Source organism: Dysidea avara, chromosome 10, assembly GCF_963678975.1.
Source record: "Dysidea avara chromosome 10, odDysAvar1.4, whole genome shotgun sequence".
In the NCBI taxonomy this organism is placed as follows: domain Eukaryota; kingdom Metazoa; phylum Porifera; class Demospongiae; order Dictyoceratida; family Dysideidae; genus Dysidea; species Dysidea avara.
Genome location: NC_089281.1, coordinates 3,750,474 through 3,768,787, shown reverse-complemented (window position 1 = coordinate 3,768,787; position 18,314 = coordinate 3,750,474). Strand labels below are relative to the sequence as shown.

General features: G+C 35.9%; 1 protein-coding gene across 4 annotated transcripts in view; it reads left to right on the top strand.

The window, feature by feature from the left end:
• Positions 1-375: 375 nt before the first annotated feature.
• LOC136269319 (ubiquitin carboxyl-terminal hydrolase 45-like) overlaps positions 376-18,314 on the top strand; it is a 31,644-nt gene continuing 13,705 nt past the window's right edge. Inside the window, exons 1-16 of one of the 4 annotated variants that reach the window (XM_066064868.1) lie at positions 376-534; positions 5,193-5,307; positions 5,989-6,033; positions 8,325-8,410; positions 11,726-11,802; positions 11,868-11,972; positions 12,033-12,248; positions 12,630-12,893; positions 16,202-16,249; positions 16,301-16,342; positions 17,185-17,247; positions 17,299-17,330; positions 17,638-17,685; positions 17,860-17,943; positions 17,995-18,125; positions 18,180-18,267. In XM_066064868.1, coding sequence (XP_065920940.1) covers positions 5,194-5,307; positions 5,989-6,033; positions 8,325-8,410; positions 11,726-11,802; positions 11,868-11,972; positions 12,033-12,248; positions 12,630-12,893; positions 16,202-16,249; positions 16,301-16,342; positions 17,185-17,247; positions 17,299-17,330; positions 17,638-17,685; positions 17,860-17,943; positions 17,995-18,125; positions 18,180-18,267 — 1,443 coding nt within the window. In that variant the 5' untranslated portion in view covers positions 376-534; position 5,193. Of the gene's footprint in view, positions 535-5,192; positions 5,308-5,988; positions 6,034-8,324; positions 8,411-11,725; positions 11,803-11,867; positions 11,982-12,032; positions 12,249-12,629; positions 12,894-16,201; positions 16,250-16,300; positions 16,343-17,184; positions 17,248-17,298; positions 17,331-17,637; positions 17,686-17,859; positions 17,944-17,994; positions 18,126-18,179; positions 18,268-18,314 lie in introns of all 4 variants that reach the window. The other 3 variants (XM_066064867.1, XM_066064869.1, XM_066064870.1) reach the window with 3 other exon arrangements.

The window sequence follows — 18,314 nt, the reverse complement described above, 5'->3', positions numbered from 1 at the left end:
CAGTTGTACATGTACTATCTCTAAACCATATATCCGTTCACTGTATAGTGTGATTGACAATTTTTGGTGCATATGGTCGCTCAGAATTACGAACGATGCCCTAAATCTACTGTTAACACGCGTATAGAAAGTTTTTTACACAAAAATATTCTACATGCGCAAGCAAATCGTGACGAATCTCACTAATCCTTGAAGCTATCGAGATAAAACTTTGGAATTTTATAGCACACAAGTGGGGTACGTAGGTACTCAAACCATAGCCTGGTTGGTTTCCATTCCATCCTTCAGTAGCGGATTAAAAACGAAGTGTCCGGAATACCCAGCTGTCCGGAAACCCCCTTACTTACCTTAATACGTCATCAACTCAGCGCTATAATTGCCCGCCCACATTATGTGAAGGTTGCGAACACCACATCGGGACTTTCCCTGTGTTTCTCTAGGAACCTCTGGCTACGCTACGACGAGCTCGGAGGCGAACTGCTAGGAGAGAGCGCTATGTATTTTGAGTGATCAACCCCGGTTGAAGAATAACATGTAAGTCAACTTAGTACGTTGATGACATTCATACAGTTGAGTGGGGCGTGTAGCTAGTGTAATGATGCCAGTAGGTTGTGCGGCCAAGTATTTACTGGAAGATTACACTCCCGTTTATTCTGTATTACTAGTCTGTGTTGAGACCCTGGGTGCTTGGGGACCGGCATGTGCACGTTCATTAGTGAGGCGGACAGGTTCCCGGGTACTGAATGGCGCATAATAAGACCACCCAATTTTTAATTCAGAAGGTTGCTATAAATGTTCAACGTGGCAATCAGTGCTGCATCTGTAATGGCAACGATTCCATCGACACAGGATTGCCGGGCAGAGTTCCGGGCGCCTCTCTGCCCACAGTTTGAGTTTTATTTATTTGAAATGCTAACCGTATGCCCCACCCCCGGGTAGGGTGGGGGAATACAGGGAATTTGACAAAGTCTAGCGTCAAATTTCCCACTACTGGGGCTAAGAAGCTTGTCAAAATCCCACTATGTTCCCACCTCGATAGAGGGGTTTCTATAGGGGATTTGATTTACCTATTAAAAGTCCAGCAAACTGCCGCTGTCAAAAACCCCGCAAGTGTAGGTGAAGAACCCCTCGGTGGTTACTCAACCAAAAGGCTTTTCTTTGCGGATAACCAAATTGACTGACAGTCATCCATCATGTGACAAGTAGTATTTAGCAGTAGGGTTAGGGTTGGGTTCAGCTTTGGCTTCTTCTTCACCTTTATGTCACAGTAAATTCAAATGGATCAATTCAACTTCCATGGGTAAATTTAACCTACAAATTTTTTTGTTAAAATGACCATCTAAAAGTAGTTATAACTAGGGTAGGCTTTTGGACTAAATTGGTCAAAATAACTAGGGTAGGTCAATATAACTGTTCACTTAGGATGTTGAAATAACATATTTGGGTAATTTCAGTGTGTATGGTCAAGTCTACTATGGCACAGATTAGATGACCAGCTACATGGTTAAATTTACAGTACACTAGCCGTTATAACATTTGTGTTACATCCCACAATCAAAAGTGAACATGGAGAACATAGGTTTTATATACAATTTGAAACTTCTATAAGATCAGGTATGTTTAAAGTATTAAGATGCAGTATGTAACAACTATTGCAAATATGTGTCACACATAGATTAATGTATGTTATTACTAATGATGACTGACTTGTTAATTAATGTAAATAAACAAATATTTTGTGACGTGAGTTAATTTTACCACAGATGGTTAAAATAACCATGATGGTAAGGTTATTTCAAACACTTGGCTAGAGGTTGAAGAGACTTTAGGGCATCTGGGTAATATAACTATATTTTACAAAGTTAAAATAACCAAGTACATCCTTGGGTCATTACTACCAAAAAATCGGTCATTTGAATTGCAGGTAAAACAACCCAAAAATTTGGGTCATTTGTACCCATTTGAATTTACAGTGGTTGTGTTCTTTATACAGCTTACTTCTTGAGTCACATTTATAAGATAGAAAAGTAAGGAAGTTTGGGAACTAGCAGTGGTAGTGTAGCTGATGGAGCTATCACACTGATGGTGCAGGTTTTGAACCCTGGATGCTGCACTCTTTTTTCTTGTTTTAGTAACATTTTTGTCGTACGTTTTAATGCCTTATTGAACCGACTTTTGGTTCAGCAACCACTGCCTTAGTAATAGTTAGAGACCTACCACGAGAATCTTTGTGATCTTCGTGATTTTAAAAGCCTTAGTATCTCCCAAAGATCAAAGGATTTGATGCATACCATTTTCTAAGTAATACTAGACGTTACAGCACAAGTGCTGAAGTTCTGTAAAACACCTGGCCTGTTTCAAAAAGACGGTGTGCGATTTATCTCAGCATTTATTAACCAGGCAGTCAAGCTACAGGTAGATTTTTCTTTTACTAAATCTCATCTAAGACCACTAATTCCTAATTTCATGTCTCCACAACTGGCTGCACAATCAGATTCTTACATGGCACCAGGCTGATTGTTGCAGCTTATATTTTCTTGACACAGTGTAATTAGGCTAGGAACCGGTTATCAACACTTTTATTTCCATTGAACGTACTTACAGTAGCTACACATTCAAACATTCCTATTAAAGTACTGTAACAAGTGTCTAACCAACATCTATGCAAATTTTCAGTATATAAGACTGCATAGTATGATAGTTTTTTTAAGAAATGCAAACTTGTGAAAATGCAAATGCACACAGCAAATCATTTAAAAGTTCTACAAAATTATAACTCCCTGTCATATAGCTGGGTTCTTCGCTTTGCTCTGTTCTGTATCTAACAGTTTTTTTGCACATTTACATAGCAGGGCCGGAGCCCAGAGATTTTGAGTGATCAGGCCATTTATGGACTGTAGTGGAGGTCATAGTTATGCGCACTTTTATTGATTTAATGTGACATTCTGCTTTCATATACTGTAATTCACTTTATTTGTGTGCAAAATAATTTTGTGATGAAAATTTTCATGTAAAAATATTTTCATATGATTTACGTGAATAACTGCTTTATTAGAGTAGTTTGATCTTATGTAAAAATTTTGTGTGAAAAATTTTCATACACGTTTTGCATACAAAAATTACAGTAATGTGTGTGCAAGCTAGGGAGGTCTGGGGGTATGCTCTCCAGGGACATTTTTGAAAGTAGGTGCACTGAAATGGCATCTGGAGGTTATTTTACTTACAAGGTTCTTTCTCGTTTCTGTAAACATCAAGATGGCTAAGCAGTATAATTAGAACAGTAGCTAAAATTCTACTGAATGTTCTATTAGATTATTGTGCTGAGTATCTTACTATCTTGATCTTTTTACAACATTCAAATAGCTGAAAAATGGTTGACAGACTGGATGGACCATGGACTCCAGCCCAAAATCCCTGCCATTGTGTACAGTACAGTTCTACAGTAGTATACGCCCATGCATGCACTAAGTTTCATATGCATTATTGGAACCTGACAACCAGTTAATGGATTTTTAGCAACTGAGTTCTATTGTTATCAATTGAGTATACTAAATGCTAGCCATACCTGTTGTATTATATCTCATGTATTATGCATAAGATATAATACATTACGCACGAGATATAAGAAGGCAGGCAATTCTGTCCTATGGCTTCCATGAATAAAATTATACTTTTTATATGAAGCTGTGAAACCAACACAGATACTGTTCCCCACCTTATGAATGACACATGCTATAGTTTAGATATTGAAGTTCTGTTTAGTGCAAATCTGAGTGAAATCCTCCAAGGCATGTACAGACAATGGCATGGTTGCAATACACTGTAATTTTTACACTATAATTGATTCTTCCCCTATTACAGCTAATAGTAAAACTCCCCAAAAAAAATTTTTTTTAGTGGCTTGTAGTGGGTTTGAATGTCAGTAATTGTGCAATATTTACATGTAGTAGACTATTATCACCATTCTCCTTCGTTTACACCATTGACAATCTCTCTTTAACATGTGTTTCATCACATTTAATTCAAATATGTGCTTCACTACTCACATAGTAAATGTTGTTCTGAAAGGCACAAAAATGCTAAACTTTATTAGATGGAATCTTTATAATCGTACAATGAATATCCAGCATATGGCTTTTATCACCATGATCTGCCACACCCTAGAATATGCATCATCAGTATGGGACCCACAAGTTCACAACACTATTCATTCTATAGAAATGGTACAAAGACAAGGTGCTCAATGGGTATCATCCAACTATGATTGGAATTGTAGTGTTACATCTATGCTTGAAGACCTTCAGTGCATGGCCCACCTTATCACACCAACGTATGGTTTCAAGACTAAAAATGTTTTAACTCTATTAATGATCACTCGGCCTTGAAGATTCCTCCATATTTTTCCATGCACTTCATATCCCACCAACATCCACTTCATTTCATCACTCCTTCAGTAAGAACCAGTTCATACAAATTCAGCTTTTTCCTAGAACAATAAATGATTGGAATAAATTACCTGTCGAAACAATCGAATCTCCCACTGCTGAACAGTTTTTCTGTGAATGCTATTTATCCCACTAGGGACCTGTGAGAAGGCTTAAAGTCTGTGAATACAGGGAGTCATAAACATGTATTTGAAACGCTTTTAGTTAAATTACATGATTTATTGTTGTAACTCTTGATTTTTGTAACTCACTCCAGGCTGGTCCCCTGGACATATCAGTTATCCTGTCTGTCCAGTAATAATAAATAAATAAATAATCTTTAAAAAGTATGGTAACAGATTTTTAGGTATGACTACCACAGCTTCAGAAACCAAATCTATAAGATTGCTATTTTTCACACATAAAATTCAATAGCTCATTTGAACTAGTACTTCAAAAATTTACTTCCATACATTTGTTACTAATACACTTAGGTCGCAGGTGACAAAGTTTAAGAAGCTTGGGACCAAAGCCGAGAGACTAGATCCAAAATTTGTAGAATTGTGCAAATTTTTGGCCTAAAAGACTAAACCGAGTCTTATAGTCAATACTTCTAACTGGAGATGATGAGTACCACAAACACATCTGATAGGGAAAGCTAACAGAGAATAATGGAAACCATCATTTTGCATGTGAAGCCATATGAACTAGTAGCGTGCCCCCCCTTAACACTTATTCTAATTGTAAATAATCTGTTAACCACTGCAGTATGACTACTACAAGATCAAGTCGTCGCTGTCCTCATGTCACAGCTGGAATATCATTAGATGGCTGGCAGGATAGATACAAGTATCATAACAATAAATTTGGAAGCTGCAAGAAGGTACATATTATATACTGTACTGTATAGCAGATGTTTTTCAAGGTCGGGAAATTTTAGCATTTTTGTGAATTGGGAGTTGCTGTCCATGAAAATTTTCTCCCTTGCTGTCCATGAAAATTTTCTTCAATATGTATACATGTATGCCTATTGTTATCAAGCATGTAGCTGTACTCTTCACAATCAAAAACAAGCAGAAACAACATTCTGCAAAGCTGTGTAAGATTTCTAAAATTTGAATCCTGTGAAATCTGAAGGACCAAATTAAACTGTCCATTGCTACTAAGGGCGCATAGATTACATGCTAATTGCTGATCTGCAAACTATTAATGTAGAGAAATTCAGTGATTTAGTAGATCATTATTGAATTAAATGTTGCACTTAATCAATATTTTCATTGAATAAACTCTTATGAATAATTTTCCTGTTTATCAGCTCATGTATAATGTGATTACACAATGTGATCACTTCTTTTATCATCTTATGCAAAAGAGCAAGATGTGCACTTACACGGCTTTCGTTCACGGATTATGGACAGTCCCCATTTAGAATGAGATGGTTCCTACCAAAACATTCAGTGCTACACAAAGAAAGTTTGGTGCCTTTTGTCAGTGTGGATTGATAGATACTGTATATTCCATAATGTATGTTGTTGAAGATGCTGCATATTATTTTTTTATTTAGTGCAAAGTTAATTGTACAACTATCTGCCTTAAGTGTGGTGAAAAGGTATGTATACATGTACAGTGTGCTGCATGTGGCTCAGATGTATAGTTATTCAGAAACCCATGCCAAATTAATCGAAACGTTTAGCTTGCATCATGTCCAAATGCAATTAAGAGATAGATCATTCAACTATCTAATCGCCTATGGTCCAACAATAAAGGATGCTGCTTTCTTGCATATTCAATATTATGTAGTAGCATTTCAGAAAGTTGTAACCCATAGGCAGTGTTGGGCAAGTTACTTTGTAAAAGTAACTAGTTACATATTACATATTACTTACAACTGAACTATTTAGTTACTGTTACATATTACTCATAAAATAAAGTAACTATAACTTTGTGTCCACAGCCTTAAGCTGTCATGTGTGAAACTACCACTTTATCACGTGACATGATTGCGTTGTTGGACAATGTGCAAATCTTGGTTACAAGTAAGAAGCTGCATGGTGAATAAGCTTCATTTAGTAGGCTTCGTTACTTCGTTGTGGCTAGGCGTTACTCAGAGGATAACTAACGAAATTTGTAACTTTGTTACTTGTAGTAATAATATTACATAATATTAGATTCGTTACAGTAACTATATTACTTAGGTAACGTGTTACATTTGTAAGTAAAGTAACTTGAGTTATATTACCCGTTTTTATAGCGTATTTCGTTATATTACTTAGTTACCACAAAAGTAATAATATTATGTAACGCGTTACTTATTCCCAATACTGCCCATAGGTACCCATGCCAATGTACTAGAGATGTTACAGATTCACTTTCATATAGATATATGACCCTTAGAAGGGGTCAGAAAGCACTTACCCAGTCTACTACCTGCATGTACAATTGGTAAATCCGAGACAAGTTTTGCTTGCTACCACTTTGAAGATCGTGATAAAATGAATCAGCATTTCTTCTTACTGTAGTCCATTAGTGCATATATTGAAAGTTGAGCAATACAAGCTAGCTGATCCATTGATTAGCATTTCCCACAGAAAAAAAACTCATCAAATTGTGTCATTTCAAATTGCTTCTGCAGGTTTCTGTATTCATGATGTAGTATCTATGATACAGTTATATTTTTATAGCCCCCTTAATCATCAGAATGGTTTCTAGGTCACACCAACGCTGCATAGTTCCTTAGTTACAACTTTATTCAGTGTTGTTATACCATCGTATTTCTGTTCTTGTAACTCAGCAAAGCTGCTGTCCAGTGTAGCTATTTGTCTAAAAAGTTGTAATCTAATGTTAAAAGGCAGTTTAATAAAGCTAGTAGGATGGTGGCACACTTCGCTCACAAATCCTTAACCTCTCACAAACCTGAATACCGTAAAGTCTGGTTGTTAAGCGCATGCGCTTATAATTTTCAGAGAAAACATTTTGTAAAAATCGTACTATCTGTTAGGTGCATACGTCTAATAAATATTTATGGTGAGTGGAGCATGGAATCACAGCAATCACTGTGTTGTAATTGAGTAGTTAATAGTTTGTGCCAGTCACCATGCCAGTGTGTAAGGAAATTTGACTCCATTTCTGGGTGAAATCCTTTGTGATAAACAAGATTATCACTATCCAGATGGCTGATTTGCTATATACGTAGCGAAGGGAGACCTCAAGGGAGACGTAAGTGCTTGAGAAGCCATTAATATTTCAGCACTTTCAGCTTTTCTTGCCGTTTCCTGCTGTATGTAGCTGTATCGTCGCATTTGGCCATGTGCGCTTATCATCCATGGTTAATTACAAGTAATGCGTATGCGCTTAACAAATAATATGCGCTTAACAGATACATGCGCTTAACAACCCGACTCTACGGTAACTTTATCAAGACCCAGAATGCATTACAAATTATGGAAACCACATGTCTGATTTAAAACATGGCTATCCCTATTGAAAGCTGTGTATCAGTGTGGAGACTAAATATGGGATATATTATTGGATATCTTAGCAAAATTAGCCCCTACATTGGTGATATATATATATATATATATATATATATATATACAGTTAATTTAGTGTATCTACTATATACATACAGTGGAACCTCAGTTATCCGAACCCTACAGCGGTGGTCCATAAACCTGAAAAGTCCAAATAACATTAAGATACCATAAAAAACATTGGTAAAATAATATATCAGTATTATTCAACTACCCTAATAGAACAGTCAGAGCAGTCATTTCCGTAGTTCGGTTAACTGAGATTCCAGATAAGTGAGGTCCAAATAACTGAGGTTCCACTGTATGCATAAGTGATGTAATATATGTATGTATGTATATGTATGTATGTGTACAATTATTTTATTTGCAGTACTGTGAGTCAGTATTTGAAATAAAGCATGCAAGTTGTCACACCTGCCATCAGTTAGCATTACGTATGCATACTATGGAAGTGTGGTATGTATAGGTGTAGTAGTATTTCAGTAAATTTGAATCTATTATGAATGGTAATTGTGTGTACAAAATGTTTACATAGCAGTGTGATTAATTGTGTTATTATGTATTATTTGTTAACCTATATACATGCAATTTTCAAGGCATGCTCAGTTCATTTTTGTGCATCGACAAACATCGGTATTATCAAAGATTGCTTGTTTTCACACACGCACGCGCACACACACACACACATACACACACACGCACGCATACACACACACACACACACACACACACACATACACACACACGCACACGCATACACACACACACACATACACACACACACATGCACACACACACATACACACACACATACACACACACACACACATACACACACACACACACACACACACACACATACACACACACACACATGCACACATGCACACACATACATACACACACACACACACACACACACACACACACACACACACACACACACACACACACACACACACACATGTTGCCTACATTTTATAGCATAAAAATCAACCATGGAATGAGATAGCCATAAACAATGCAAAATTTTGTTTGTATAGTTATGTTGATTTCCTTTTTGCAATTCTTAATTTCATCTAAATATACTTGCATGGTGTAGCTGTATTGTTGTATAGAAGGCAGGGGCAGATCTAGGCCATTCTTGGGGAGGGACTATGGGGGCTGAAGCCCCCCCCCCCCCCACCCACACTTCACTTTTAGGCTTTACTTCATCAATATGCTGAAGATCATCATGAACTTTGTTTTAGCATAATTATAATGGACCAAATACTCATTAATCCCACCTTCTTTTCAAGGCATTATCGCTGGATTTGTGCTAAAGGTATCCAAAATTAGGATCAGCATTGGAGGTACACAAGATCAAGGTACTCTAATACAGCAGTCACCTAACTGCGTACTCTAATAAAACATTCATCAGATACATAATAATTGGTTCTGCTATGGAATTTATCCATATCTATCTGCACCTAAAGATGTGTCTATACGTACAATGACGTATTTAAAAGACCTTCATTAATAACTGATTCATCTACTTGTACAGTCATTACGTATGGTAATACTTAATTCAAGTATACACATGCCACTGAAAATGCTCTCAAATTCATATTTCAAAATTTTCCAGTTTCAATTACCCTAACATGCACCTGCTGTTGTGCAATTGTGAGAGGATGTTGGTTGTCTGAACCTACCCAAACCTTTTCATTAACAATGCTGCAGAGCTCTACCTAATCAAAAGGGCGGTATATAAAATATTTATAGGTAAATTGTAAGCATTTGTATGTGGTATTAAGCATCTATTTTTTGAAAATTTCCTACGGTAGGGGGGCATGCCTTCAGACCCCCTAGTTCCAGCATGCATGCTGAGAAGTGTGCTAAAAATAATAATTTACCTACGTACTGTTTGTCTATAAATATCATCTCAAAGTGCACTATAGTTACAGATGAGCTACAGGCCTGTATGCCATTTTGTCAAGACCATGCCCCTTACTTACTTCTTTTGTTCTGATTTCTGTTTAGATTTTTATTGATATGTTGACATAATCAACCATAAATTCTTAATTTTTCCCACGAAACAACTAGTTGCCTTTACTGCAATATTTGATTCAGTTGTCTAATCCTAAATTATTGAGCTGTACCCACTGCACTCTACAATTATAGACACATTGTGTAAATGTTCCAGTGAACATGCTATAATAAGAGCTTAATTAATACGAGTTAACAATCTTCACACTATCTATTATGCTTGTCAAGGACATCAGAGTTGGTACGACCAGTGAGGCCACAATTGATAGAAACAGCACTTAGTTATATAACCCAGAACAACTCCATGTACACTCCGTCCATATTAAGCACCTCCAAAAATAATTACTAGCTTTGGCTTTGTTTCTCAGGAAACATTCCTTAGAGTTTATCTCTTAATTAATGATAAGGTTTAAGAGTTAAACAGTATTACTGTGGTGCATTCTGTTTCCATTTTATCCTTAACAGTGAACACATGTTAGGTAGCTAGCTAGCATATTGCACGTGGTATTACAGCCCACAATTTCCTCCAAATAACATTTCAAAAGGTGAAAATTTCCCTGGGAATTAGCGTGCCCCCAGACCCTCTTCAGTAGCATTATAAGACTGAGCTGTACCACTTTCACTTTTACTCTGATGCCCCTGACACTTGTACATGTATAACTTACCTACATGGTATGGCTAGTACCATTTTTACATCAAACAGCAATAAACTATCTGTGTCCTATGCCTAATTCAAATGATACTATATGTTAGGGTGTATGTACAGTAGTGTTGCACCGATATGAAATTTTGCCGATATTCTGACAACCGATATTGGATAATATTTTCAAACTGATAAACGTAGCCTATTGGATATAGTACGACATGTCTATTTTGTAGTAATTTTTACTAGTGAAAGACCACTTTAGCTTGTTTACAGTGGCAGTATTGCTACAACAACAGCTGACATTACACTGAAGCAGTATTAACAACATTATAATACAGGAAAATGCAACTCGTTACATTTGTAGACATCATTTGGTGCACATGAGCATGTGTTTATGAATAAATAATAGTTATACAGGCACATTATGGAGTCTATGAAATTTATAAACCTGAAGGCCCAGGCTGTAGCGCACAAGTAAAGCGAGGGCGCTACTAAGGGACTGAGGGTTTATAAATTTCATAGACTCCACATTGTGCCTGATAACTGCTTTAGACTCTATTTCACATTACACTCAGATTACTTACCTCGAAGTTTTTGCTGTAGGCTCGGCAAAAGCGACTGGTTTTCTTGAGATAATACTAGAGCCATGGCAACTATGCATCCTCACGTGACAAAATAAGTGCCCTCATTACATCACTGCACATGAACAATGCATTCTGATTGGATAAACCTAGATTTTGAGCATATGTTATATTGTGCCAGAAGGCGTGGAGTATATTAGAAAACAAGGTGGAGTATATCAGATTTATTACCCACCCAAAATTCATATATTTGTATCTGCTGCTTTTTTCATCTTGGTGCCAATCCGATACCGATATACAAAAAACACAGCCGATATATGGTTTTTCCGATAACCGATCCAATTATCGGTGCAACACTAATGTACAGTGTGTACATAGATTACATACTGTATGTTGCTCAATTTCTTTTTGACTGCAAAATAAAATTATTTGTAAAATATGCCTTGTAGTTATGAGTGCTTTTTTGCGTAAACTGTAAACGTGATGTACAGAATTATTAATTATTTTATGCCTACAAAGGTGTTTCAAATGCAAGAAATCTCCTAAGAATAGCGACAAAATCAATAAAGCATTATCACAGTTGGAATCTATTAAATGTGCGTAAGTTAATATGTATGCCATAAGTGCATAAATGACCTTTGTAATTTATTGTGTATTATAGATTTTAAACAATTGGCAAAATTTTTGCCTGCACAGCCATCTTTGGTAGCAGCTACCCCACTAAAGAAACGATTAGTGCAACAATATCAACCACATGCTGTTAAAGCTGTTAAAGGTTCAAATGGTAGCACATACGTATCTACTGTATTGTTTATTTTGTTAATAGATCAAAGATCGATTACTAAACAGTCAACTAGTAACGGTAGCCATTTGTATGAAAACAAATCTGTTGTAAAGAAGGCTACTAGTGCTCAAATTGCTCACACAGCTCAACAAAACTTTGTATTTCCTAAAGGAAGCAATCAACCTTACTCAAGGAATCGTCTAACTAAAAATATTGGTCAATTTCAGTGTGGTGGAAGCCAAACAACCACTAGTAGAAGTGAGTGAATAAAATTTTTTAACCCAGCACCAGTCCAACAGGCCTATGTTTGTTGGGATAGTAGTGATGGACTGAAGGGTATTCTATATACTATATGAATTATTATTTATGTAGAATAGCCTCTAAATATATTTTAATCAAGCTGCTCTAATATAGCATTTATTTAACTATGAAACAGGCAAAGAACCATGATTTTAAAAGTAATATATAAAATCTAATAAGTACAATGAAAAAAATGATAGTTAACACTATCTAAGAGTAAAAGTAATAATTGTATATAAACATTGATCTCCTTATTTATAATTGGTACGTTAATACAGAAGTGTAGTGTACATATGTGCATACCAAATTAATGTAAATTAAATTATCTTTATCTACTAGGACCTACGTCTATGCTAAGTAAGAATCAAGAAAAAAGGTCTCCCTATAAATTTCTGACAAAAAAAAATGAAGAGACAGTAGCACAATTCAGTTCAATGCAAGAATCTCCTAACAATAATGGCCATACACATCGTCATCCAGTATCCCACCATGGCTATCAACCAACTGCTAACCGTCAAGTTACTAATAAATTGTGTTTACAAAACTCTAGGCCTAGCCATCCATACAACCATGGTGAAAGACTTCAGGAGCATCGTCTCTTTGGTAAATTATAAATGTTATTGTATTGAGTGTGTCAAGTGCGGTTAGGGAAAGATACATACAATTACCGGTGTATGTATGTACTAGAGGTTTAGTGTATTTTTCTGGACATGAAGTTAATCAATCTAGACACACGGTAGTGTGTCATGTGGCCAAGAAGGCTGGTGTACTACACCATGGCAAAGATACAAGATGGTGTATCATAGTCCCAAGAAAGCAAATGTATAGTATATTAACAGAAAGACTAGCTACTTTTACATGTATAGTATATACCTCCATGCTGGGGCCCAAGCAAACTTAAAGGAATTCGAAGGTTCGTTCAGATGAACGAACATTCGAATGCGGGTTGAACAGTTCGAACTATAGCTACTAATTAGATAATGATACAGTTCAGTTATCCATCTTGCTGTGTTCCATAGTGATGTGGGGGAAGCTAGACATATGGTATTAATTAAGTTATGTGTTGATGGTTTAGTGGTGGTCACAGGACATGCCTTTATGAGATTGTAAGGTTTTTATGTGGTGTCAGTCACTTGTCTCAACTGTATAGCAGTAGTAAAATGTAATTAAAACCTAGTAACCGTAAGTATCTTTACTTGTGGTATTCAATTTCAAGTTTACTCAGTAAAACTGTTGAGTCAGTACAACTGCATGTGTGTGTTGCAAACTTTTGAGACATGCATTTAACATTTAATATGCTGTGGTTTATAATTTGTAAACAGGAACCAGCTCCATTTAAAAGTTCGAAAGATTCGTGAACTTTAGTTGATGAATGTTCGAACCCTGACAATCCAAGTTCGTTTGGGCCCTACTCCATGCATGGCTCCTTTTCCAGATTGCACCATTTTGTAGTGGAGCTGCCTGCCAGTTAAGGCAGGCCACACACCAAAATCACTCTAGCTATTCCAGAGATCCCCTACCCATGCACATACTGAGTGATGCAAGCCAAAAAGCTAACATTAGTGCAGATTCCATTATGTTCTCCATCAGCATGAATGCAGACACAATATGTACCACACAAAAACAGCCAAGCTGTATAAAAAGGGTGCGGCTTTCAAAAAGCCTGGGTGAAAAGAGTTGTGAAATCAAAGGTAGCGGCCATGAAATGGCTGTAATGATGTGGTACTTTATAATAGAACGCTCCCATGCATGCATTCCCATCTTGGTACCAAAATTAACTCAATTAAGTTGAAAATAAATACTATAAATGCACAAAAACAATTTTAAATTATGATGCCATGTGTTACTGCTTTCTGATGTACACTTTGGCATTCATGGCATATCACTGAGTTAATCCTGCAAATGAACGTGACAGTGTTGTACTCAGTCAATCTGCAAGAAAAGTATGGTACAGTATGTCATGCATAAACCACATTTATACACTGTGAAGAACATAGTCCTTAATCCAAATATACACTTATCTGATATCATAGTCAAACATATTGGTGGACATGTACATACCATTCAGATAGGTGCCGAGCTTCTACATCTGCATGGTCAGCTATAAGAGGATGCTATGATCGATGTTCCAACTAACCTGCTAATATAATGCTGGCCTAAAAAGCAAAATCATTAATCAATATGAAAAATTGCATACCATCCCACCATCACCAAACAAATTGACTCATCAAATCAGTTTCATCACAGTGACATGCGTGACTGAAAACACAATTTTCACCCATACATATAGTTTCATGCTCCCTTCTCAAATTGGAATCAATTTTGCTTACCTGGGAATAGTTCGACCAAAACTAGAATACACATCCTCAGTTTAGGATCCCCATTTATCTAAAGACATTCAAGCTATTTAGAGGGTGCAGAGATTTGCAGCTAGATATGTGAATTCCAAATATGACTGGGAAAATAGTGTATCCAGTATGCTTTCGGAGTTGCAGTGACCAGCACTAAACATTAGAAAACACATTTCAAGGCTCACAATCCTATACCAAGGACTACATAATTTAATATCACTAGATATACCAACCTACATTATCACAGCATTATCATTATATACTTTCTAAAGACTTTCCATGATTGGAACTTATTACCTATCTCTGCTATCAAAGCTAGTACTCTAAATTGTTTTACAAATCAATTATGTAAGTTATTTATTGTTAATAATAGCATACGTATTGTAACTTACTGTTAATTGCAACACACACACACTGTAATTTTATGACTGTTTGTACTTAGTAGTTGTATATGTGTGCTGTAACTTACTGTGTGTAATTGGTAATTGTAACATACATACTGTAATTTACCTTTTATAATTATTAATTGTAACATATGCACTGTAGCTAACTTTTTGATATAACACATACATACTGTAACTTTTTGTTCACAATTAGTAATTGTAGCGTACATAATATTATACTCTTATTGATTGTAACATGCACTGTACTATTGTTGATTTTACATTTAAGGCAAATCAGCTGTGCTGCATGCCTGCCTAGTAATTAATAATTAAGAATAAAGAAATAAAGTACTGCAAACGCCCTCCACTTTCAGCATCCCACACACCAAATTTGAGCAGTATTGCTTAACACAATTGTGAAATGCAAGCCCTTTCAAATCTTGGCTCAATTTCTTCTTTTTTCTTTCTTCTTCGTTTATGGGGCTTGGGGGGCTTAGATTATTTATCCTGCTGCACAATGTTGGAGATTGAGTTTTTTGCACAATCCCTCAAAGAAATGAAATAAAGCTTACAAGCTAGTCAGACCATTTGTGAGCACCTACCAGGTGTTAAAACTATACCCTAATGGGACAGAACTGAACTTAATTGCCAAGCCAATGGCCACAGCCATCCTTGTTGCCCTCAATCAAATAACTGAAGGAGATAGCAGAATCTTTAGCTATTCTGCCACACACCCAAGCTTCCAATAATGCTAGTGACAAAGAGGAGGAGAGCACTGAACTCACCAAGAGCTTATTAATAATATGCATAAAACATGTTGGGAAAGGTTACCCACAGGGACCTCTGTACCTGCAACAACCACACCATTAGCCACTGAGCTACTTGTGCCAACTGTTCACCTCATTTAATTTTCTTCCTTATAAATGAAAGAAAGAAAGGTCCATATACTAAGCAAAGTTTGTTCTACCAATGAACATATGTTTTTGTGTGTGTTGTACGTATTAGAAGTCCAAAATGTGTACGTTTCATCAAGTGAAGGTAAATGGTTGCAAACAATAAACAATACAACTGTGCATTTTTCTTTTGGTGATCAGGAATTTAGCCTGTACATAAGTATAAAAGTTGTGGAACCAAATGTATAAATACTACAAGTTAACCAGATGTTATTATTAAATAGATGTTGCCAGTCAGAAGAAAAAGCTAACAAAAACCAAAACTTCTAATGGTATGTGAATTAATCTATATTAACTTGTATAATGCATATTCACACACTCAGGTATTACTAACACAAGCAAACAACACACCCCTGCTGCACCAAGTGAGTATATTGTACATATATCAGACGCATTGGTTGGGTGCATGGTTGAGTCAGTAAGCATAGAATTTTCATGTCATGGAATTGTGTATAGCAATCACAGATATGAAACATTTTCATACTGCTACATATGGTTTTAGATGAAAGAGTTTACAACACACATCGACGTCTATAGATCTTTTTTACCCCATAGCCATGATTCCTTGCAAATATTAAAATACATAAACATATTATGTATGTAGGTACTAAACCGAACAGCAGTGTATACAATGCCTGACAACAAATTAACTACTTGCAATTAATGTAATCTTCGTAAAATAGATTTTAATGGTGTTTTGTAGTACCATTAAGGGAATCTGGTACTCTGTTTCACCGATGAGACTGAAAAACATTGAAAAAAAAGTAAAAATTGTACTGACATGGAAACACGACAATAATGACTTAACCCTGGTATGATAATGAGCTTGGGTACTGCCAAAGTGAATAAGTGGCTCCAAAGGGATACATGTATAGTGTTATGGTACTGACATAATCAGAGAAAGGTACCCACTCAGGTAGGGCAGATTGAGTACATTTTTTTCTTTGAAAATTGTTTTGAGGTGAGCTGCAACACTGGAAAATTGAGAATTATTCAGATCTCAATCTCTTATTTAATTAAATAAAACACTGTTGAGTTAACAGAGTTTGATGTGTGTGGAAGACCTAGCCCTTTGGTGAGCCTGACTATTTCCTCTACATATACTATACCTACATATGCTGTATGTAACTTTGCAATGGAGTGTACATTAATGTACATGCTTTATTACTGATTTGTTAACATTTTCATATGTACATGAATATTTTAGCTGTTAAAGATAAGCTAAAAGATTCAAGAATAGTTGAAAGGATTATTGAAAGATCTTTACAAAGTATATGATAAAACACATTGTTAAACAAAAATTATTTTCTATTGTTTGTAGTGTCAAGGTCCTCAGAGTGCAGACCAGTTAAGGTAATACTTCAGTGTACCATACAGTGTCAGCAGCAGTTTGATTTGCAGTATACAGTGCTCCCTTGATTATCCGACCCCCTTGGCACCAAGACATGTTCAGATAATCAAAAAGTTTGGATAAGCAAAGCCCATTCATTTATAAACAGAGCTCTGTTCAAATACTTTAATAGAACATACGTCTGAGACAAAATACTCTAATAGAGCAGTCATTTCTACTGTTCAGATGATCAAGTGTTCAGATAATAGAGGTTTGGATAATCGAGGGAGCACTGTATCTGTTTGTGCACATACTATGATTATTTTACAGGGGTTACAAAATGTTGGAAACACCTGCTTTTTTAATGCAGTGCTACAGGTGATTAAACGTTGAATTTTTTACATACTGTGGCACACACACATTATTGATGTATTAATTGTGAAAGGTGTAAAGTAGTCAAATTATGCTGTTTGCAAGTATCACCGAGTATTAGAGAATATTATAATACTGTAAAATCTTCATAATGTTGTGTTGTTACCTCTGTTATTACAGGTGCTATACCAAACAAATTGCTTACATCACTATTTGAACTCTGCAATTAAATATCCTCAAAATGTTAAAGTTTATGGAACAGAGGTAGCTAAAAAATATGATTTATATTGTCATTATTGATTTTGTATGTCATAGAGAATCATTGATATTACTATTACCACAACACCTGGTCCAGTGACAAATGCTCTGAACAGATTTTTAAAAGAAATGGATGCTTCAAACAAAGTTGTAAATCCTGCTCCTTTACTGAATTCTCTGGCTAACAAGTGAAGTCATATTTAGCTTAAGGTTATAATTTTTGAATGATGTGATATTTTTAGACACAAAAGATACAGATTATTTGATCAGCAAGACAGTCATGAGGTATTTAGATGCTTATTGGATGCAGTAAAGATGGAAGAAATCAAGGTAAATTTACAAACATATATTCCAAATATCTTTTAAGAGCTATAATT